Source organism: Drechmeria coniospora, chromosome 03 (genome assembly GCF_001625195.1).
Source record: "Drechmeria coniospora strain ARSEF 6962 chromosome 03, whole genome shotgun sequence".
NCBI lineage: Eukaryota > Fungi > Ascomycota > Sordariomycetes > Hypocreales > Ophiocordycipitaceae > Drechmeria > Drechmeria coniospora.
Window position 1 is genome coordinate 1,134,746 of NC_054391.1, and position 21,974 is coordinate 1,156,719.

At 54.2% G+C, this 21,974-nt stretch overlaps 6 protein-coding genes across 6 annotated transcripts; 2 read left to right on the top strand and 4 right to left on the bottom strand.

Moving 5' to 3' along the window:
* Window positions 1-379: 379 nt before the first annotated feature.
* DCS_06184 (serine/arginine repetitive matrix protein 1) lies at window positions 380-2,214 on the bottom strand (the record flags this gene model as incomplete). Its single annotated transcript, XM_040803475.1, has 3 exons — window positions 380-1,451; window positions 1,503-2,081; window positions 2,183-2,214. 3 exons carry the CDS (start codon window positions 2,212-2,214, stop codon window positions 380-382), a joined length of 1,683 nt encoding a protein of 560 aa, XP_040653579.1.
* A 535-nt stretch (window positions 2,215-2,749) lies between these two features.
* On the bottom strand, window positions 2,750-5,200 carry DCS_06185 (Histone deacetylase superfamily; the record flags this gene model as incomplete). Its single annotated transcript, XM_040803476.1, has 5 exons — window positions 2,750-3,075; window positions 3,133-3,328; window positions 3,375-3,467; window positions 3,520-3,583; window positions 3,633-5,200. The coding sequence occupies 5 exons, from the start codon at window positions 5,198-5,200 to the stop codon at window positions 2,750-2,752; spliced, it is 2,247 nt and encodes a 748-aa protein (XP_040653580.1).
* Window positions 5,201-7,364: 2,164 nt separating this feature from the next.
* On the bottom strand, window positions 7,365-10,125 carry DCS_06186 (brix domain-containing protein 2; the record flags this gene model as incomplete). The annotated part of the gene is made up of 8 exons (XM_040803477.1): window positions 7,365-7,948; window positions 8,015-8,232; window positions 8,291-8,482; window positions 9,243-9,366; window positions 9,430-9,510; window positions 9,568-9,957; window positions 10,037-10,049; window positions 10,105-10,125. 8 exons carry the CDS (start codon window positions 10,123-10,125, stop codon window positions 7,365-7,367), a joined length of 1,623 nt encoding a protein of 540 aa, XP_040653581.1.
* A 2,667-nt stretch (window positions 10,126-12,792) lies between these two features.
* Window positions 12,793-16,788, top strand: DCS_06187 (uncharacterized protein; the record flags this gene model as incomplete). The annotated part of the gene is made up of 1 exon (XM_040803478.1): window positions 12,793-16,788. The coding sequence occupies one exon, from the start codon at window positions 12,793-12,795 to the stop codon at window positions 16,786-16,788; it is 3,996 nt and encodes a 1,331-aa protein (XP_040653582.1).
* Window positions 16,789-17,053: 265 nt separating this feature from the next.
* On the bottom strand, window positions 17,054-18,210 carry DCS_06188 (peroxin 14/17; the record flags this gene model as incomplete). Its single annotated transcript, XM_040803479.1, has 2 exons — window positions 17,054-17,842; window positions 17,965-18,210. The coding sequence occupies 2 exons, from the start codon at window positions 18,208-18,210 to the stop codon at window positions 17,054-17,056; spliced, it is 1,035 nt and encodes a 344-aa protein (XP_040653583.1).
* Window positions 18,211-20,715: 2,505 nt separating this feature from the next.
* DCS_06189 (uncharacterized protein) lies at window positions 20,716-21,792 on the top strand (the record flags this gene model as incomplete). Its single annotated transcript, XM_040803480.1, has 3 exons — window positions 20,716-21,316; window positions 21,380-21,486; window positions 21,556-21,792. The coding sequence occupies 3 exons, from the start codon at window positions 20,716-20,718 to the stop codon at window positions 21,790-21,792; spliced, it is 945 nt and encodes a 314-aa protein (XP_040653584.1).
* Window positions 21,793-21,974: the final 182 nt, after the last annotated feature.

The following is a 21,974-nucleotide window of genomic DNA, read 5'->3' on the forward strand; positions in this document are numbered from 1 at the left end:
GAGAAGCGGAACAACGAGAATGAAACGGAGGTTAATATCAAAGGGGAAAATGGTACAATGATGGAAGGGTTCAGCTCGGGTAACGCCAAATGCATGAATGTATGAATACATGAACTTCTGCTTTGAGTCTCATGCGCACGGGGACTTTCAAAATCCTTTATATTTGCACCGAAAATTGCAGAGGCGCCTTTAATGTCGAAGTGGACTGCCCATGCTTGTTCCCAATTCCCTCAACCAATGCGCCGATCCCTTCCGAAACTCCCGCTCCATTCTCCGCTTGCCCTAAGCCTAGATGAACAGACTATCGCCTTCCTTTCCGCTCGTCATTGACGTTGCGCAAAGGCCAACAAAAGCGCGCAATTCACAGTCGGCGTCTTCACTAGAATGCCGCACCACCTGTGCCTTCTCCAGCCAGATTCTTCATGCTCTTCTCACTCAAGTCGCTCCGCAGCTCCCAGGCACGAGATTCTCGCTCAAGCTTGTTCCAGACGTATAGGCTTTTTCGCAGCTTCTCCTGCTTCAGTCGAAGCTCATCCCGTAGCTTCTCTTCTTCGTCGCGAAGCTTCCGGTAGTGACCTTCCAGTTCTCTTGTGACACCAGTCGTGAGGGGTGTCATCGAAGGCTCGAGCTTTCCACCCGGAACGATCATCGGCATCGTCGAAAGGAGGCTCTGGGCGAGGCTTTGTCGTTGTCCACCATGATGAGCGGAGGGACCAGGTGGCGGATTGCTAGCACGTACTTGACCAGGTATGGAAGGGTATGAAGCGTTCCCTCCAGCCCCGCGAGGTCCTGTGGGAATGGACGAAGAACCAACAGGTGTAGAGGGTTGGGAGAGTCCCGAACTTTGCCTGGATGGTGGCTGACTCCATCCACCTCGCCCAGCGCGCGAACCGTAGGCTCCCCTCGTTGGGGGGACATACCCGCGGGGTCCTGAAGGTGGGTTGGCAGTGCCAGTTGTATCAGGCCGGTGTTGCATGCCACCAGCCGTCTGAGATTGCCTCGAGACCGAAGCGGTAGGAGAGGAAGCCGAACAGCGGTTGGAGCCAGGACCTGACAGCGAGGGTTTGTGGGTTGCAGGACCCCGAGGAGGCGATTTTACAGAAGGCGTATTGGAATCGCGCAGCCCAGATCGAGGCGTGTCTCTGACGGATGCGGATCCAGAAGTTGCCACTGGTTGAGGAGTTCCTTCCAAGGACACTGCAGGAGACCGAGCTCTGGTTGATTGGGGTCGAGGGGAGGCTCTTTCGGACACGGGACAGGAATTAATGGTCGAAGAGTGGCCAGAATCTCGGATAGGGGATGCTCGTCGGTAAGATTGATAGCCGTCTCCACGTCGACTGGGAGATCGAGATCTCGGCCTCTGAGCTGCGCCTGTGGAGGCGTGAGGATGGGACTTGCCAGGTGGGCTCCTCTCACGGCGGTCGCGACTGAAGGGAGAGCGAGAGCGTCTTCTGCAAGCTGTCAGCAAACAATCAACCGACGAAGTTTGGCATTGGCATCACCTCTCATCCCGTCTCTCAAAATCTCGGTCGCGGTGGCGGTCACGATCTCGGTCGCGATCTCGGTCGCGATCTCGGTCACGATCTCGGTCACGATCTCGGTCACGATCTCGGTCACGATCTCGGTCACGATTTCGGTCACGATCCCAATCGCGGTCACGGTCGCGAGGTGTGTGGTCCCTGTCGTTGATCCACTCTCTGCGAGGGGATCGGGGTCGCTCACGCTCCAATGGTCGGTCGCGGATCGGCGATGCTCGTCTCGACGAACTGCGTCGGGGGGAGGGTCGTCTCATGGGAGAGCGAGAGCGCTCCCGTCTGCGAGGACTGTCACGCTCTCGCGAGCGTTCATGTCTGTAACGATCGCCAGCACTCCTGGAGCGACGGCGTGGCTGATGCCTCCCAGGGACATAACTGTCGGAACCAGGTATCGCAGGGCTGCGAGGGTGAGGACTCCTGGCCCTGGGGCTCCGAGGTCGTTCTCGCACAGGACTCCTTGCCCTTCTCGGGGATCGACTTCCGCCCCGGGGGGTCGGTCTCCAGGACTCGCCGGCGCCGTATCTGATTATTTCACCATCGTTGTATCTGTGAATGTTAGACTCAGGGCATCGCATGACGCCTGCCAGGCTCAAATCCTTGGGGGACGCAACCGAGGCAAGGAAATAGAAGGGTAAAGGATCTCTTACCTGCGTCCTCGTCCGTCTCGATCGCGATCCATCTTGGCAGGGATTGAATGGCAGATCGTGCACGGCAAGTCTTCCAAGGTAGAGGCGGTGCTGCGAGCTCACGATTCTCAAGTGATGACCGGGGGGGGGGGGGGGGGGGGCAATATTGGACGCTGGAACTGGTGACGGCAAGGCGCGGATTATCGTAGGTGCATTTATAGTTTAGATTAGTTCAATCGCGATAAGATAAGAAGTATTCACAGTGCGATCACGTAGCTTCACGCAATTTGTGCACGGTACGTTCTCAAGCAGTTCAGTCAAGCAATGTGCTATTCAAAGGGGCAAGAAAGCATACAAGTACTGCACACCAACGCCTCGAGATTGCCTAGTGTAATAGGCATATATTTCTAATGTAAATGTACAACTGGTTGAAAACAAGCATGATGCTCCTTATCATGATTCACCAACACCGAATCCTGCGCCTATTTCGCACTCCGAAGACTCCGTTCTATGCATAAAGGACATTCAAAGGTATCCGAGGTGGTCCGAATTTGTCGTCGTTCACGAGGAAACACGACCAAAAGAAAATCATGAAGTCATCCCGCCTTCCTCCTCAGTTGTGTCTCCTCGGCTTACGGACGCAACTCTGGCCATGATCCATTCCTGCGCCTCTTCGGCGTGCTCGTTCATCATGTTGTTCAAGCCGAGCATATCGCTGCGTATCACAGTGCCGAATCTCCTCTTATGTACCTTTCTCGTCAACTCATGGTCGGTCCAACAAGCGTGGTCACCGGCGACGTAGACTTGCGAATTCTCCTTGTACCACGAGGACAGCTCTGTGTCGACGTCAGACTTGACGGGCCGCAGGTTTCCCGTCACAAAGTTTACTACGCCGGAGATCCTGTCTTTGCAGTCTTTTTCTCTCTCGTCAGCTCAGGTTCCACGTCGGCATTGTTGCACAGGAGTCGTACCTCTATTGATGAGGAGCATCTTCACTCCCAGGTAGGCATTCCCGACGCCGAGAAGAAAGATTTCATCGGCTTCGTACAGTTGCAGGTAGTTGTCCCAGAGGTAGCAAATCAAATGCTGTATTTGTTCCTGTAAAGCCTTTTCCTTGAATCCAGGTATGTATGAATCCGTATCCTTGAGCATGTCAACTTGCCGTGTCTGCACAAGGACGGGGAACGGACTGGGCTACGTGATCTCGACGAACCTCTTCATTGGTAATGTACGCAGGGACGTTGATGTCCATGAGGCCAAAGTTCTGGCCGATGAACCAATCGATGTACTGGGTCACTCCGTCCACCTGCGCTGGTCAGCGGCCAGGCTGCTGCATCAAGATGTCGAACATCACTCACCACCCAGGCGTTGTGCGGCTCAAGCGAGGAATCTAGGGCATCTGGCTGGGCCAACAGTTGCGGACTGGGATCATCAGCAAAGACGGCAGCCGTGAAGAGTTTGGGCGGCTCACGGGTCGTGTATGATGACAAGTATCCTTTTCGCCTCGTGAAGTTGCGGCGTCACAAGTACTTGGTTCTCGAATGACTTGTACAGCTGCTCCCGCTGGACGTACAAAGGTACCATGTTGTGCTTTTCCTGCAGCGCGTGGCGTTGAGAATTCCTGATGACATCGTGGAGCCGAGAGGCATTCAGGCTCTGGAGCTGGGGTATCTCCACTATACCAGGTCGCATGCATTCCCAGTACGGGGCCTGGTGGGCTTGGACCTTGACCAGCAGCCTCGCGGCCTCCTTGTTGATCTTGGGTATCGTCATCTTCGGCGGAGGCTCGCCCATCAAGGTCCTGGCGACGGCGACGGACGAGTTCGAGATGGCCGCGAGGTTGTAGCCGCCTTCGAGACAGACGGCTACCTTTCCATCGGAGAGGGACATGAGCATGTGGGTCATGTGTGCGTAACACGCGGGCGTGACGAAGCAGCCTCCAAGCTCGTCGCCGTCGGCGGCATCGAAGCCGGCGGAGATGACGACCAAATCGGGGTTGAACTCTTGCGCTATCGGCATGACAATCTTCTGGAAGGCGGCCATGTATTCGCCATCACCCATGCCTTGGTCGTGCCAACCGATGTTGATGTTCTTCCCCAAGCCCGGCCCGGTACCGCAGTTCTCGATGCCGCCATCGGGCGTCATCGGATTCGGCGGTTTTCCCGGGTAGAATTGACCATTCTGGTAGACGTGGATGGAGATGTACAGCACATTGGGGTCGTCGTAGAATATGTTTTGAATGCCGTTTCCGTGGTGGACGTCCCAATCGAGGATGAGGACCTTGCGACAGATATCAGGGTAGTCCTGCTGGCAGACGCGGACGGCGGCGGGAACGTTGTTGAAGAAGCAAAACCCCATGGGTGCGTTCCATTCGGCGTGGTGCCCCGGAGGGCGGATGACGGCGAAAGCGTTCTTGACCTGACCGGTCACGACGTTCTTGCAGGTGTCGATGGCGCCGCCGGCGGAGAGCAGGGCGGCAGGATAGGACATGCTTCCGACATAGAGGGACTCGCGTCCCTGGTCGTAACGCTTCGTGAGCTCCCGAAGTTCGGACGTACTAATGGTATCAAGGCTCTCCACCCAGGCAAGATGGTCAGAGGAATGGGCGAGACATATCTCCTCCCTGGTGGCGGGGCGAGCGGGAATCCTCCACATGTATTTTGTCGGGCACTCCTTCATAATCCTGGGAAGCTCAGAAGCTGGCCCCGTATAGACAAGTCCCATCTTCTTAAAGGCCGTGAAAATTTCGTGTATGCGACGTGGATCTTCGGGATGGTGCGTGTTTGGACTAAAATCCGCATTCATGTGCAGCTTCATGCGATCGTCGTAGCAACATCCAGTGGGGAGGAGACCCCGCCGTTGAAGGTGTTCTAGGGTGCGATCTTGAGAGTCGGAATCATCGCCACTGTCGGAGCTGCCTCCCTCTGACGCCGTGTCCTCTTCCTCGATGTGGCTCCCTCCCTCGCGGTCGAGTCCGTTTGTCGATTCGACACCATCCATGGCGTGGCCGTCCACATCCATGGCGGCATTTTCCTCCATGACGGGGTTCAAGCCGATGCGTCGCGCCGCCGTCGGGGAGGCAACTTGGAAGGATGATTGCCAGCAACAAGCGGTGCGGAGCAGGGAGGAGCGGACTCAAGTGGTTCGGTCCCGTACGACAGTGCCTGTTCCGACGTCAGCAGCAGTCTCCAGTCGCAACCACTCTCGTCCCGCTCGGCAGAGACACAGGTTCGGATGAGAACAGGAAGCAGAGACGGGACCATGCGAGGGGTTTGTCCGAGGACGCAGAGGGACAACAGGGCCCGAAGGAGAGCCGGCCAGAGCTGGCGTCTGTCTCGCACGACTCTGCTCACTCGACGAGACAGCCGAACAGAGCAAAGGGCGGTAGCCCGGCTGTGGGGACCATGGTGGGAAGAAACGGCATGCCTGAAGGTGCCGAGGGTTTATGGTGGCTGAGGGTGTCCATATGGCTGCTACTCACTATGTACTGTATGTGTCGTGGCAGTCCTCGGATGCCTCCGACACCAAGGTAGTTGGCAGCAGCAACACGACAAGCGAGCTGGCAAGCAAGCTCGGCCGCAACCGCTGGCCAAGCTCTTCCGGCACAGGAAGATGAATATGACGCAGGATACCGTGGGAATGCGTTCGCTAGAAGGCGCAAGCGATACGCCGGCTCCTCTGTGTTGATTCGCTTATCGGCGGGGGGGCAGGCGGATAGGGTGATGTAGAATTGCAGAGGGAGCGACGTGTGAGGTTGCTGGACGCATCTCAGTGGTCGTCCGCGTGCGGAATCATTTTAGCGTCCCAATCTCCCTGTACTTACAGTGCATGCATGTACCTGCTTCAAGTACTGTAAGTACTGTAGTACAGGAACTGCCCACCTAACCACCGACGCCCACCCTTTTCACCGACAGTTTGCCCCCCGCGAACACGGCGTATTTACGTCGTTGGAAATTTTTTTAAAAAAAATCTACATTTATTGAAGGACACTTACCCACCCGAAGCCTTCTTCCGTATTGTATTCTTGTACGTGAGCGCAGAGATAAGCAGGACATGATGATCCTAGCATGCGTTGGTATATTGGAACATTGTGTTGTAATTAAAGTGGGTGGTGACAGGGCTGCTGCTTGCACGGAGTCCAAGAAGTACTTATACTAGTAGGCAAACAGATACACTTACCTGGTACTTGGACAGTCAGGACCTAGTACGGAGTGCTTACAGCCTGTACAATACGGCAACACTGTACTCCGTGCTTCGGATTTTACTCTGTACAGGGTATTACTGGTAATAATAGTGCCTGCAAATGTTCCCAACTGTCCCATGTCTGCCAGAGTCGGAGTTTGCGCTGGAGCCTGACCTTGCCTCCGGCGAGCGAGCGGAAAAACTCGCCAGCCTCCGTCGAGACACCATGTTGCAAGGGAGGAACAGAGATAATGCTCATCTGGTGCAGCGGCGAGGAGAACTATTGTAACTCCTTTGCCATTCATGCCAAGTCTGCTATAATGCCGAAGAATGAAGCCTATTGGAACATGTTTCGCCTCGTGTTTATGTTGATCACAGTGTGGACTGGTCCGGTGAACTCTTGTGTCGCAGCCTTTTATTGATGGGATTATTCCAATCGGTTTCCCACCAACGACAGAAGCATGGAAGTATTGTGGTGGAGTAATTACTCGTCCTACAAGTGCATTGTTTTGCATTATGCAGCCGACTTGTCATCGCCACTCACTTATCAGTCATGGGACATTCAGTGTCGTTGCAAGTATGCGGGCGTATTACTTACTCCGTACATGTAAGAAGGTAGCCCCCGTCTTTTGGCACCCCACCAATAGCAGGCATGCAAGGTGAAACGACTTCATCGGGTATACATATTCACCTTCCTGCAGTATTGTTGCAGGGCTTCGCTCCCTCAACAGTGATGCGTGAAAAAAAGACCGGAGCTGTCGTGTTCCCTGGACATCGAAGCACGGTAATTTGGCCAGTGACAATAACTTGCGAGCAAGCAGGCGAACGAGATGAAGACAGCCAATGGAAAAGAACGCAATCCACCGTGCGGAATACGCGGGTGCGCGCAAATCATATTCATTTCCAAGTATTAACGTCCATCCATGATGTTTTCTGCGCCAAGTTATGTGGTGAAAGGAGAGCAGTGTGGAACATTTTCACCAACGCCGACCGACCCAGGCAACGCATCCAATCCAATCAATTATGCGAACAGCTCCTTGTTGGCCATTTCGTCTCTAGCTTTCCGCTGGCCACCGGTCGACCTCAGGCCCAAGTCGCCTTTCTTGGATAGCCTCTCGACCGTCTGCTCTGCGCGCGCATTGTGCCGTGAAGCCTTTGATTTACGCAGATCCGACCTCAATTGATTCGGTGAGATAAACTCGCGGTTCTCGTAGATGATCGGGCCACCAAAGGATCCCTCTTGGATCACGATGGGTGTGAGGACAAAGCGCGGGCCAATCTCGATGAGGTTGATGTCCGTCTCCGACCTTGACTTGGACGCTCCCTTGTCCGCGCTGTTCGCCCCAGGCTGGAGAATGGAGCCCTCCTCCTCGTTGATCTGGTAATTTCGCACCCAAATCTTTCCGTCGGCTACGGAAAAGCCCATGACGTGGTCGATGAAAGGCTTGGATTTGCGCGCGCCTTGTGGGACACCAAAGGTATGCAGAAACAGTTCCTTGATCACCCGGAGATGTGGCTGTTTGTCGAACGCGGCATCAAAGGACAGGATGGGCCTCGAGCCTTTGAGGCAGTTGCCTGTGAAATGCAGCTCCTCCATCGTGTGTACTGACGCTCACACGTTAGCACCCGGCATTGTCAACGGAGTCCCCCCGTCAGCCTCGCGACACTTACGATTCTGCATGTGCATCTTGACCGTCGGGCCGTTGGGAACTTTGCTCAGCCATATGTACAAGTCCTTGCCCTTCCTCGCCTCGAAGAAGAGGACGTTGTTGCAGTTGTAGAGCTCGGCCAGCTCGTTCAGTTCGTTTAGCCTCGACTTGGAATCGAACTTTGCGTCCTTTCGGCTGTGTGGGAGCATCGATGCGATATCGTTCAACAGGTGGCGGTGCCTATGCATCAAGGTCACTATTAGGACGACTGGTATGGCATCCAGGCTATTGCACTGACCGGTAGGTGACGCCTCTCGAGGAGAGGATGAGCACTCGCTGCTTGTTCTTCTTGACGCCATGGCTGGGCGCATCGGATTTTTGGGAGGCGCCCTTGGATATGGTCTTGTAGACTGCAGCCATCTCGATACCACCTTTGTCGATCAGGTCTTCGACACCTTCTTGTCGTTTGTTTCTGAGGGGTCCAGTGCTGCTGGGTTCCAAGAAAATTTGGAGCAGGGTACAAAATCATGGCGCTATCGATAAGCGCAATTGGGAGGTGCCGTACTCCGTACTCCGTAATACTTGTACTTACAGTACTTACTTATCTAAGTACTTGCTTGGGTTGCACGGAGTAACATGTACGTACAGTACGGAGTACTGGCACGGAGTACATGTGAAGGTACAACTCGCTCCTCTCTGGGCAGCAGAAACATACTTATCTACCCCTCGGCCCCCTCCTCCAAAAAAAATAAAACCCACCAATAACCTCAGGTATCAAGAGTGGAGTTCACATTGGCCGTTCGTTCCATCCATCCGAACGTGAAACCCCAAGGAATCTCGACGTGTTGCAAAGAGGGCCCAGCGACTGGAAGAACCATCAAGAAGCGTGCCGTTTGACCCGAGGCCTGCAGCTAGTCCAGACCGCAAACCGGATTTATTCGCGCAGCGTCCGTTCCGTTCATTAAGACTTCATTCTGCTACGTAAAGAGGACAGCTTCGTAGCGATCGCCCGGCACACCATCCCGAGAGATCTGTCGTGAAAAATAAACAACAAAAGAAAGCTGAAAGGGTCCGCGCCTTCTGATATCAAAAAAAAGACGTATCACGATCCCTCATCTTCTCCATGCTGCACCAAAATCTCTTCTTGCGTGACGTACTTACTTACGTTTCGGTGGGGACATGTGGCACTCTTGTATCTATCCCAAGCCCGTGAAGCCGCGACAACAACCACAAAGATAGTTCAGCAGCACTTTCCACTCTTGGACGCCTCATCGTCCGCGGGCTTGCTGAGGGAGATGTTTGTGCCCGCGCCGATAGTGGTCTGGGCGCCGTCGCCGCTGTCCAGTGCTTTGCTGGAGACGATTCGGTAGATCTCTGTGCAGGGTTGGACGTAAGTTTCCATTCCGACGGCACAGGCAGAATTCGACATCAACATACCCGTGAGAATGTTCTGGAAAGCTAGCTCGACGTTGCTTGCATCCAAGGCCGATGTCTCAATGAACGACAGGTGGTTCTCGCCTGTGGGATTCCCGGGTCAGCGCGGCTTGGAACCAGCAGGATTGATCTGTGGCATACTGGCAAATGACTTGGCCTCCTCCGTGGGGACGGCCCGCAAGTGCCTCAGATCGCTCTTGTTTCCCACCAGCATGATGACGATGTTGGCGTCGGCGTGTTCGCGAAGCTCCTTCAGCCATCTAGTCACGTTCTCATACGTCTGATGCTTGCTAATGTCGTAAACGAGTAGGGCACCAACGGCACCGCGGTAGTAGGCCGAGGTGATGGCTCGGTATCGTTCCTGACCGGCAGTATCCCATATCTGCGCCTTGATAGTTTTGGAGTCGACCTGGATGGATCTGGTGGCGAACTCGACACCAATGGTCGACTTCGAGTCCAGGTTGAACTCGTTTCGCGTAAATCGGCTGAGAAGGTTGGACTTTCCGACACCGGAGTCACCGATCAAGACGACTAGCGCGAGAGCACATCAGAACAACTGAAGCTGATCGGGAAGATGATCAAAGGCGGGTGGTAAAGGGGGTGGCGGTACCTTTGAAGAGGAACTAGGAGGAGCTCGCCGTTAGCACTCATCAAGACTGCCCGAGGGTGTTTGCATACATCATATTCGTCGTTGGCCATGATAATGACGTCTGCTCAGAATGGAGCGGAAGCAGTTTTGTGCGATGCAGTGGTGATCGAACGTCGATGGGGATGCGGATAAGTTGTGAGTGTGGGTGGGTTGCGGATGTGGAGGGGAAACGACGCGGCGACTAGAACAATCGTGCGCGGCCGTACCAGCAAGTCGAGTGGAAGTGGAGTTGGGGTCAGCAGGTCACCAGTCCAGCGGTGCTTGTTGCAGGCTGTCGAGTCCACTCTGACAAAATGAAGTAGCTGGTACTCCGTAATTACTACCGTACTACTTACAGTACGTACCTCCCTCTCTACTGTAGATGAACAGTGCAAGTATCAGCAGTACCTAGTACTTGGCAGTACTTAGCTGTGTACCTCTGCAGTACGAGTACGTGTGCCACTTGTAGATGTGTTAGTACTGACAGGTATGCAGGTACAGTACTCCTGTTAGCCACGTTGTGGTATCCAAGTACCTGTACCCCGTACGCAGTACAGATAGCCGTACGGTACAGTACTAGGTACTTACAGAGTACTTACTGAACTCCGTACGTGCTCCGTCGTTGTGTTCAACACCACTACTAGGTACCTAGGTATGTAAGCAATTGCCCACTATTACTGTAGTCACTCCGTCACGTAAGTACAGAGGCACCTACTAATGTACATGTACTCCGTACTGTAGTTGTACTTGCACGCTCCGCTGTATTTAGCTGCCTACCTGTAAGTAAGTACTTTGTACGGAGCACTTACGGAGCAAATTAATGGTACTTGTCTCTAAGGACTATTGTACTTAATAATAATGTTTGAGAAGCCTTTGAACTTCGTCGGTAGGCACTGTACCTACCTACTAGGTAGGTAGGTACTAAGGGTAGTATTAATAGTGCACTGTGCCTGCAAGTTGGGGGCGTAGAAACCTGTCCCCTCCACCTCGCACTCTCACTTTCGAGATATCTATTGTATTACTTAGTACATGATCAATAGGTGCAAATTACCTGCAAATTTTTAGAAAGGTCTGACACCTACATGTAGGTACTGAGTTAAACACATGAGTCTCTACCTAGCATTTGTAGCTAACCACCAGCCAAGGTAAAAAGTGAGATTCAGTTTTGGTAGCGCTACTACGGAGTACTACTCCGTACCATTGAATCGACACTTTTACCTACCTACTGTACTGTAGTAAAACCAATGGACCCAACTTCGGAGTTGCTATTCCGTACCACCAGCACGATCCGCACCCACTGGTACAGTAAGTAATAGTGTACCTCTCAGTACAGTACATACATACTAGTACTGTATGACGCTACTCAAGGCACATGATTTAGTGCGATTCTAGATTATGCCAACGGCATCAATACTGTGTCTTCCTGCCTGGCACTACGGTGTAATAACGTCAACATCCATGTACCTACTGCACGCACCTACTTACTCCGTACATGCCAGGCAGGTGCACCTACAATGGTACCCAGTAGCTGGCGAATGTTCATGTGTACCTGCAGCAGGAGTCAACCCAGGAGGTGGTTCGGAGTATCCCACTGGTAATTAGTACGCACTGTGCTGATTAATTCTTCTTGTTCTGGTGCTTCCTTTGTACTTACCACTTGGTATCTGTGTCTAGGTAGTTGATAAGCTGCAAGTACGATGCTACCGGAGTAAGGAGTATTTACATGTAGGTGTAACCGTTCAGTAATTACTTGCTGTATTATTTGTGAGTAGATATACATAGGTCGGTACAATTCCTCGCTGGCGATTCGTTGAGAAGTCGGGGATCAAACCTGCTTCAAACGCGAAACAAATGCCATGGATAACACCAACACAAATGTTCTTACATATTGATTGAGACAAGATGAAGTGCACAATAAATAATTACAACCGCCTTCACGGCCTATTGCTACGGTATGAGGCAACCCTAAGCACCGGGACAGTTAAAGGCGATTCGTATGTACAGTGCTATTAATTCCATATTAAATGCGCACTGTGATTACTGCTAATGGATTACCAAGTGCTCCGTACAGTAAGCACAGTACTGTACGGAGTACTTAAGTACCTCTTGTCGTCGGTACCCCGTACTCCCTACTCCGTACTGCCAGCAGATATCGATCCAGGTACCCACCAAGGTCCTGGGAACCTTTAATATTCGGGCGTCACCATCGGATGCCTGGTAACCTGGTACCTAAATTTTGGGCTGAGGTACCTTGGATGTTATCATGCACACTGTGCATCCAACACATTCTTATCAATGCGACGTATCGCCACTCTCAACTACCCCCATGACCACAAAACTCTCTCGAGATGAATGGATGCGCAACCTACAACCGTCAGTCCGTTGTCAGACCAAGATCCGACAGCCAGCCGTCCTGCGTCCCAGTCATTGCCAACCCCAAGAAAGTATCCGGGCACTCCAACATTCCTGCTGCATGGTCAAATCGGTGCCGCCCGCGTCATGAGGCGCCTCAGTCGATACAAGCTGGGTACAAACACTACTCTCTCATAAGACAGACTTCTTATGCACATGCAGTCTCTGGTGAAGAAAACCGGAGGTTTCGCTTTCCGTCATAGTTTTCTGCTCCGCTCGGGCGTTTGGTTGCTATCTAGCGTGAATTCTCATTTCGCGAAGCAGCGCACAGTGCTCGCAAAGGTTACCTAGTTCGCCGTTCTTCCTGCTGCGCACTCACCGCCGCTATGGAAAATCCAAGCCAAGGACGCAATGGTTCAGTCCAGGATGACGTTCTATCGGTCACTTCGACCATCGAAGAAACCCATAATTCAGACGAAGAATTCACAGTCGAAAGAATCCTGGCGGACAGACTCATCGAGGGTAGGGTTTTGTATCTTGTTCAATGGGAAGGGTATGAACTCTCTTCGGCAACCTGGGAACCGGAAGATTGTTTCAAGCCTGGGACAATATCAGACTGGGAAGACTTCAAAAGGAAGACGGGCAGATCCACTGCACTGGGCTTCACCGTACGCAGATGGAAAGATTCTGTCGAATGTACTATTAAAAGGAAACGCGCCCGCCATGATGCACGGAACCGCAAACGTGCCGCCTTGGGCGAGTCAACGACGGAGTTTTCTTCCCTCTTCGAGGAATACTTGAACGCCCTGCAAATTGGTCTGGAAGGCGAGGAAGATCCGGACAGCGAAGGCGACTCGGCAGGGAAAGAGACCCGCAAAGACAATGAAGATGCGCAACGAGAAGATGAAGACTCCGACGATGAGATGACGGTCTTGGAAACGCTGCGTTCAGCTGGCCATATTCGACCGCAGACAAATAGCGGCGAGGAACAGTCGAATATTGAGGCCGGCCCAAATGCAACAGCACAAAATCCACAACCGGTGAGCCGGAAGCGCCGACAGTCAGATTCGATTATTTCTCCCACCGCTGCTGCTCACGTACCGGAACAGGGCGGTAAAATGAGTGTTCTGAAGAATGCACCCTACCAGGTAAGAAGAAGGATGTCGACGTCGACTACCAAAGGAGCGATCAGCAGACAGGCGATCATCTCGACTCCAAAGCAGAGGGACGTGGCGTCTGTCCGTTCCGGAATCGCTGCGTCGTCGAATCGAATCGAGTCAAGCGCTGCCAAGGCAGGGGCCATCTCTTCCAATGTGTTTCTCGGAGGAAAGACGAGGAAAAAAAGATCGACGCTTCTGGATGCCGTATCCGACTCAACCAAGGACCCAAAGTTCCTAAGACTTCGCCATCAACGACTGGTGGAGAAGCAGTTGAGAGATGGAGAAGGCACCAGGGCACCGAGGCGACCGTCTGGTGAGGTTTTCTCTCTCGCTGGCCACACGCAGCAGGTCCTCGGGCCCCAACCCTCAGCTTCAGAGCTCATTAGTGAGATGGACATCACTTCGTCCACGATGGGAATGAATAGCAGCCAGACGCTTCGGGAGACCACAGGTGGCTCCAAGCGAGATCGGAAGACTCATACCCAAGATGGTGACGAGGCAATTACCGACTCTACCGAGAACGTCAAGAAGCAGAGGCGCTCGGTTCATTTTAGCGACGTGCCTGAAGTTAGGGATGCTACGGATTCCGAGAAGAGTGAAATAATTGTCGCCGGTCCGGCTCTGGATGATATGGCCATCGATGACGATCAGCCAGCAGCAACGCCGCCGACGGAAGCCGCCAGTGGGAGCAGACAACCAGCCACTCAATCGGTGTGCAAAGAGTGCCAGTTCGGCTCAGGTGCGGCACAGGCACTACAACTTGGTTTCGCAGGGGTGCCGGTTCATGAGAATATCCCTTGGATCGAGCAATTCAAGTCCCAGAATCGAATCGTCTTCTCGCACTCTTGTACCGCGCAGAATTTTGCGTTGCGGACAGATCTGTGGGAAGAGCAACTCTGTCGAGGTCATGTTTCCGAGGCCGGTGCGGCAGTTCGTTCGATAGCCGAGCGCCTTCGAGTTGGTTCCCTGGGACTTCTCTGCTACGGTGGGAGATACTGTGTGCTCGTCTTTCCATCTGACTCTGAAGACTGGAATCGAGGTGCTGAAGTTGACGCCTCCACGGCTTCGACGGACTCGGCATTGAGCTACATCATCTTCAAGCCCAGGCCGATCCTTGATGCCTCAACGCTTGCACCTATAGCGTACACGGCCGCGAGACCCGAGCCGAGTGCGAAATCCGACCCGGCGCATGTACCAGTTTTCGACATGGTATTTGGGCCAACGTATTACCAGCTGCTACCTTCAGAGTCTCTGAACTCAAAGAAGCATAAGTTTTTCATCGCTTTCCCCCATTGCGCGTTGGAAGAAGCTCTGCTAGTATCACAGTGGCTGCGAGGCTCGGCCACGAGCTCGGACGCGGAGTGCGTCATACTAACGAGCCTACAGCCGGGGCATTGGCTGAACTTTGCCAAAGTCGACTCCGGCACTGTCATTGTTCACGAAGATGCTGTTTGGGCCATCCGTCTGTTTCCAAACTTGGCCGATCTGCTGCATAAGTCTAGCAGAGTGTTTTCCTTCTGGATTTTCAGGCGAGCACTTGTATTGGAACATCCACTTCCTTGCCTCGAACCTTCACCACTGGGAGCCAGAAACACCGAGTTATGTCGGGTATTCAGTCACGGAACCGCCATCTTGGTCACGCCGAGCTTTTTCGTCGCACAGCCGGCACAGGCCTACAACTTCGTCAAGTGGTGGTATCAAAACTATTCCCCAAAAAGTAAAACCTTGCGGTCAGGTTCCCTCGTCGTCTGTGCCGGCATTGCCGATTGGATCCGCGATTTAGCCTTGGAAAAGACTCAGAGATATCACGACAAGCCGAAGGACAGGACGACGGAGGGTTTAACGCTAGCTGCGATTGAGTCCCTATTCAAGTCTTGGGCACTCATGCGGCAGTTTATGACGGAGCTGGACGATGAGACGGATGGCAGTAGTTTGGTGTTCGCGCCCGAGGACATAGACGATGACGATGAACAGAGTCTGGTAAACTGGTTCGGCTGGTGGACCATCTCGCACATGCACCAAGTTCGAAAGCTTTACATCCTAGGATCCGGCAAGCAACATCATGCCCGGCTGACCAGGCTTTTGCAACCGCCGCACTTTAGACCCCTGGTTTCACGCGAACCGGACGCCAGGGCACGTCGGCCGTCGAAAACGCAGGAAACGTTGCAGTTGGTGCTTAGCGATGAGGGGACCGCAATCGCCGACTATACGACCGGTCTAAACGATTCGATCAAGCAGATGTCGGCCTGCCCGCTCATCTTCTACATGTATCCCATATCGTACTGGAACCCCGACATGGCCTTTCACTTTGGTGACTACAACTCAACTTTCTCCTCTTTCAGAGCCTGGCTTCACTTCTTTCCCGATTATATCGACGACCGTACGACACGGGGGCACAAGAAGGCGAGGGCACCATGGATAAACACGTGTGCAGGACTGTTCTACACCATCGAAGAAGAATGGGATCCCTCGCGTTTCCCGAAAAATGCCAAGCCCAATCGTCGGCCGTGGGCAGCGATGCTTCGTCCAACGAATCCTCATATAAAGCCATGGAAAGGCATAGAGTTGTTCATCTGGGACTACGCAGCCCGAGAGCAGCAGGCCGAGGGCGAGCCGTTGTACGCTTCCGATTTAATCGAGGCACAGCATAGGCTCGTGAAACTGGTCCAAGAGCAGAGCGGCGAGCAGCTTCGATTGCCGCTGGATCGCGTCTGGCTGGGTGGCTTTGTCCCCGGCCAAGCGCGCGGCGACTTCTCACACCCACTCGACGTGACGCTCGACTACTTGACCAAGCTTCCACAAATGATCCGATCATGGTTGCCGGCGCCGCAGCAGATGCTACCCGACAAAGGGTGGATGCCGGTCAAACTTGAGAAGCGGCCACAGCCAGGGTCCCCACATCAGTCGGCGACACCTGAGGTCGTGGATACGGTCAAGACAGAGGTTGCGGCTCAGGAGACGAGGCCGGCAGCGATGAAGACGGTGTTCGAGCCGCCGCTGGCCATCGGGCTCCGGTCCAGAGATTATAGCAGCTCCAACAGGCTGTACGAATGGGCAGCCGCGCAACGGAGGAATGGCGTGCGAGGCAAGTCCGAGTACAGGTTCCGACCGACGATGGAATGGTATCACGACCAAGTTCTGGAGGGCCGAGGCTTCCACCACATTACCGTCACAGACTGGAAGACCATCTTTGAACGGTTTCATATTCACAACCCTAAATAGCTAGAACCGAAGCGATTCGATGAGGAGTAGAAATAGAGGAGGGAACGGGATGTGTGGGAACGGGGCGCTGATAGGAAAAAGGAAACGTGGCTCCAAGCACAAGCATCGCCGGCGCGCTTGATTTGAGCCGGCTCGCGATGTAGAGCAGATAACATGACATGGCGTATCTGCCATCATTTGCGGATTACGCACACGAAACGACTTGACGGAAGCGGAATGTGAATGGACAACCAGGCTGGCAGGTTCGGCATGGCCGCTGGTACCATCACCTGGCGGAGGTAGGAAAATTTCTCGTGCTCAGCAGCACGCCCTTTACCCTCCGGATGTTGTCCCTGACTTTGCGTATTTCATCTTCCGGCTCCGATCGCTTGCCGTTGCCGTACATGTCGTAGCCGCCGACGAAGTGCGACTGTCCACTAAAAGTCATGCCATCGAGATCGTCGCGAAAGACGTCGAGAAGGGTTCGGATGCCGTCCATGTCGTCGCTCTGCGTTCTAAACTGATCATTGATCCCATCCAGAGTCCTCGTCAGTGCCGCCAGGCGATCGGCCTGGAGGGTGGATCCAGACTCATTGGCGGCTTGGGGCAGCTTCGCGTCGGGACTTGGTGGGAGGGAAGTTTGGGTGCCAACGTCGCGGTGAAACATCTCGGTGGGATCCTCCGCTTCGCTGATGTCGTCGTCGGGGACGTGTTGAGCTTGGCTTGGGGGAATGGCGGAGACTGTCTTCTCGAGCTTGGCGACGAGGGCATCGAGCTTGGTCGAGGCCGTTTCGTACAGATCGGAGCGGGCATCGGTGAGACTGTCGACCATGGGAGCGACAAGATACTTGCTCGTGCCATAGAGGAGTGTGGAGAGGCCAGCAAAGGCGTATAGGGTGTTGAGGAGGGCCGTGGTCGTCACCAGAGGGGGCGGTCGTTGGGGTTTGGCGAGAAACTCGGGGTAGGTGACTATGGGTGCGCGATCGGCAAGATCACTTGACGATGTCGGGGTTCGGGCAGGGTTCTGTTGTCGTGTCGGCGCGACAATGTGAGGCCGAGCAGGCTCGTCATCCTTCTGCAAGATTGCCTTAGTATTTGGGAGCGTGAAGGTAGGAACGGACGCGACGTCGACGTGAACGCGAAGAAGAAAGTGCGAGGCGGAGAGGCAGGAGAGCATTGGCCAACGATTGCGCGTACCTCTGTCGATTCGGACTGGCTTTCGTCTACCAAGAGCCTCTGAATATCGGCATCATCAACCCCTTTGGAGCGGAGAAAATGAGCCTTCTTGTCTCGCGACGCTGTCTTGACCTCGTCGTTGTCGAGGAAGAGACGGGCCGCTTGAAGACGTTCACTGACAGGACTTGATCGGTCGATAGCGATGCTGTCACGCGGCTCCTGCAAGGGTTTGGCAGGCGAGTCTGCCTTTTCATCCGAGCTGCTCATGCTGACGGCACATTGGTGTTGGGCGGGAGTAAGAAGCAGGAGCAGCAAGAAGAGGCCGAGGACGAGCCGGTGGGTGGTGAAGATGACGATGGCGACGAAGCGGCGAAAGTTCGGGAGTCAGTTGGGAAGATGCCTCGGTAACAGCGGGTTGCCGTATTAAGCCACTGTTTACTGGTAATGGTACCGTACTTCAGGTACCTCTACAGTACCTACTCCGTACTTCAGGGACCTCTACAGTACCTTAGCACTCCGTACTTTAGGTACCTCTACAGTACCTACTCCGTACTTCAGGTACCTCTACAGTACCTTAGCACTCCGTTCCCTCAGTATTACCTTGCTGCGAATATCCACGTACTTAAGTAAGCAGCCCGCGGAGTAGTACTATTTACTTAGTAAGCACACTAACATACTTTCCTTGTGCAGCAGGGACCGGCAACCAAAGTATTATCACTACTAATTAGTATCCTTCCAGGTTTAGTCGCGTAAAAACAATAGATATGAATTGTGAATTACTTGAATAATTCGCTAGTGTACCTGCTGTATGATAATATACATGCACAGTGCATGTAGGTACTCGCAGTAGGTGTGCCCTGTGCCGTTCGGTAAGTAAGTACTAGGTACCTAGTGTTTACTGACAGTACGGAGCACATGTACTGTACTTACGGCGTACGGAGTACTTATAATATGTGCTTACTTAAGTAAGGAGTAAGTATTTCTCCGTACTAACTCCTCAGCCATTGGTGGAACACTATTACTGTACAGTACATGTGCCGGGTACATGTTGGGCGATTCTGGGTGGGTCTTGAATGAAGTCAACTACAGTACTGTACGGAGTACTCCGTACACTTGTGCAAGAAGCGCTCAAGACCGTCACTCATCCAGCCAGCAAGCTCGTGAAGATTTCTTCATTTCAACCAGAGGACTCTTGTGAAATTATACCGTATCGACTCCCACCTCCCACCTCCCACTTCGACCTCGTTCTGCTCCGGATCAAGCCTCGCGGGACCGACACCGACTACGAAAAGTCACCACTCGCGTTGATCGCGAGTCGAAGTCGGAACCGATTCCCACGAGTAGAACCTCGCAGGGAGCGCGTACCGATTTCTCACAGTCCTGCCAAAAGCTCTATAAGCTTCCTGCAAGCTGCCTCCGCAGTCGATCGTCACCGTCGACTGCTCCGTATCAACGTTGCCTTGACGATTGATCTCACACGACGCCCTTCGTCCAATCACCATCGTCCACCAGTCGCCAAATCCCCCCCCGCCGAGGGCGCATCGTCGATCGTACGAATAACCTCCGAAAGAGCTCATCCAGCGTGCAAAGATAACGTCGAGGACGATTCAGCTCTTTTTCCCTCTGACTGGTAAGCCGCTGTTCGTTCGCGTTTGTCATCGTGTCAAGCCAGCCACCATCCACACACCGCCCCGTGATCCTTCGTCAACTTCATCACTTGTTATTTCTCTCCACATATCATCCCTCTTCTCTGATGTGTCATTCTTGTTCGTCACGTTGGCTGCATGAACCGAGCATGCCGATTCTCCCTCCCTCCCTCTTCCCCGCCCCCCTCCATTTCGCCGCTCTTCGCTGAGAGTCTACCATCCTCCAGAGTCGACGCTGGTTAAGAGGTGGCCGCCATTGCCAATCCTGCATATTGAGACGCGGCAACAGAAGGTCCATTGGCATCCTTCCGTTGCTACCGTGGAACTTGGACCTGCACAGCATTCATATTCTCAATCGACATAGCTATCGTCTGCATCGCCGCTGAAGCAGTCAGACCACCCTGCCAGAGAGCAGGGAGGGGGACCACGTCGTTCATTCGTTTCCAAAGCTTGCCTCGGCATGCTTTCGCTTCTCGATTCCTGTATCAATTATTCACCATCAATTGCCCATCATTCATCGCCCATCATCCACCATTGTTATCGAACATTCTGCTTGCGTATTCGCTCGGCACTCTCCGATTCACTTGCACGCACAACAGAATCCCGTGCTCGCAAGCGCTTGCCCCTAGATCCTTGACCCTTGAAGCCCATATATTGAGGAGACCCGTCAGTGCGGGCGGCTTGAGCACAGGTCATGGCTCCGCGACCGCGTCGGTCGGCCGCCGCCAGAGCGAGCGAGTCCATTTCACTTCATGCCAAATGGGCTGACGCAGGCGAGAAGAGTGAGCAAAGCACGATGTCGTCGCGGAGATCGGGCCGTGTCTCGGGTGCTTCAGCCACGCGCGACTCCCCCGAAGACAGCAAGCGAACACAATCAAGGCCTCGCCCGTCGGCACGCGTCACTAGCACCCGACGCCTTGATCGCGTAGACAGCGGAGACATTGTCGTCGGCACGCGTAATCGCGGTGGGCGGAAGAACTACGTGATTGACTCCAGCCCTGATGATGAAGACGAAGACGAAGACGACGCCGAAGACGACGACGAAGACGACGACGACGACGACGACGACGACGCCGAAGCAGAAATCGATGGCTCCGAAGACGACGAGGATGGCGAGGGCGACGAAATGGAGGTGGACGCCGAAGGAGACGAAGTTGATGGCGAAGGGGACGACGCAGAAGGCGATGTTGACATGACGGGGACGGCTCGGACGGCAACGACCATTCGAGTCTCTCAAGCGTCCTCCTCTCGACTCGCCGCTAGGGCAGCGGCGTCGAAGATGGCCGTCGACGATGATGATGATGACGACGACGAGGATGACGACGACGACGACGACGACGACGATGACGACGAGCTCAGCGATCCTGGGGAAAGCGATGGCGGCGACCATACCATGGGCTTTGCCGACGACACCATGGCGGATGACCAGGACGAGGATGCCGAGGGGGAAGAAATCGAAGTCGCCGCCGAAGAGGAGGATGAGGAAGACGACGAGGTGGAAGGGGAAGGGGCAGACGATGGAGAAGTGGAAGACGAGGGGGAGGCGGAAGAGGGGGGAGAGGGCGTCGAGAGAGAGGCAGCCAACGAAGCAGAAAGTGGCGACGCGGGCATCAACAGCGACGAGGATGGCAGCCAAGACGGAGAGGCTGTTGATCGGGCCAAGATGACGAAGCGTCAACGAGCACGGTTCGAAGACGAGCCACAAGAGTACATGAAGCTCTCCGATGGTGAGTGCACGAGGGCGACGTCGGAGGGCGACGATGATGTCGGCATCTAACAACCCTTTGCAGAGGTCCAAGTCAAGAAGCACTTTACGGCCGAGGAGCTGTCGATGCGTCGGCAGGAAATGGCACGCCGACGACGAAACCTCAGCGAGAAGCGGACGGAAGAGGTCAAGGTATGCTACGACGGAGCTTGATTCGATGCAGGTCCCCCATCGACGGGCTAACCAGAGGCGTCGCGATAGATGGAAACGATCAACAAGCTGCTGAAGAAGCAGGCACCCAAGGTCAGCCGCAAGGCGGCAGCCGCCCGAGGGGAGGAAGACGACCAGAGGGCCGATGGACTCTTCATCCGCTGGGTGAGCACCAAAGGTGGCAGCATGGTCGCCGTCCCCGATGGCATTCTTGCAGGACCCGCTGGCCAGTTGTTCGGCAAGCCGGGCAGGCCAATGGTCGGCAAGATGGTGGAAGAGGTTTCTTAGGCATCGATTCGACCGCACTCGGTCACGGCGAAGATTGGACGACGAGACGGGACGGGAAAGCCCAAGTTCTTGTACGCCCGCTAAAACACAACGCACCACCGACCTCTGTTCCGTTCCGTTTTCTGCTTCGTGTCCTGACGGGTTGATCGATCAGCCGCTGCGGTCGGGGCCACGGAGAGGCG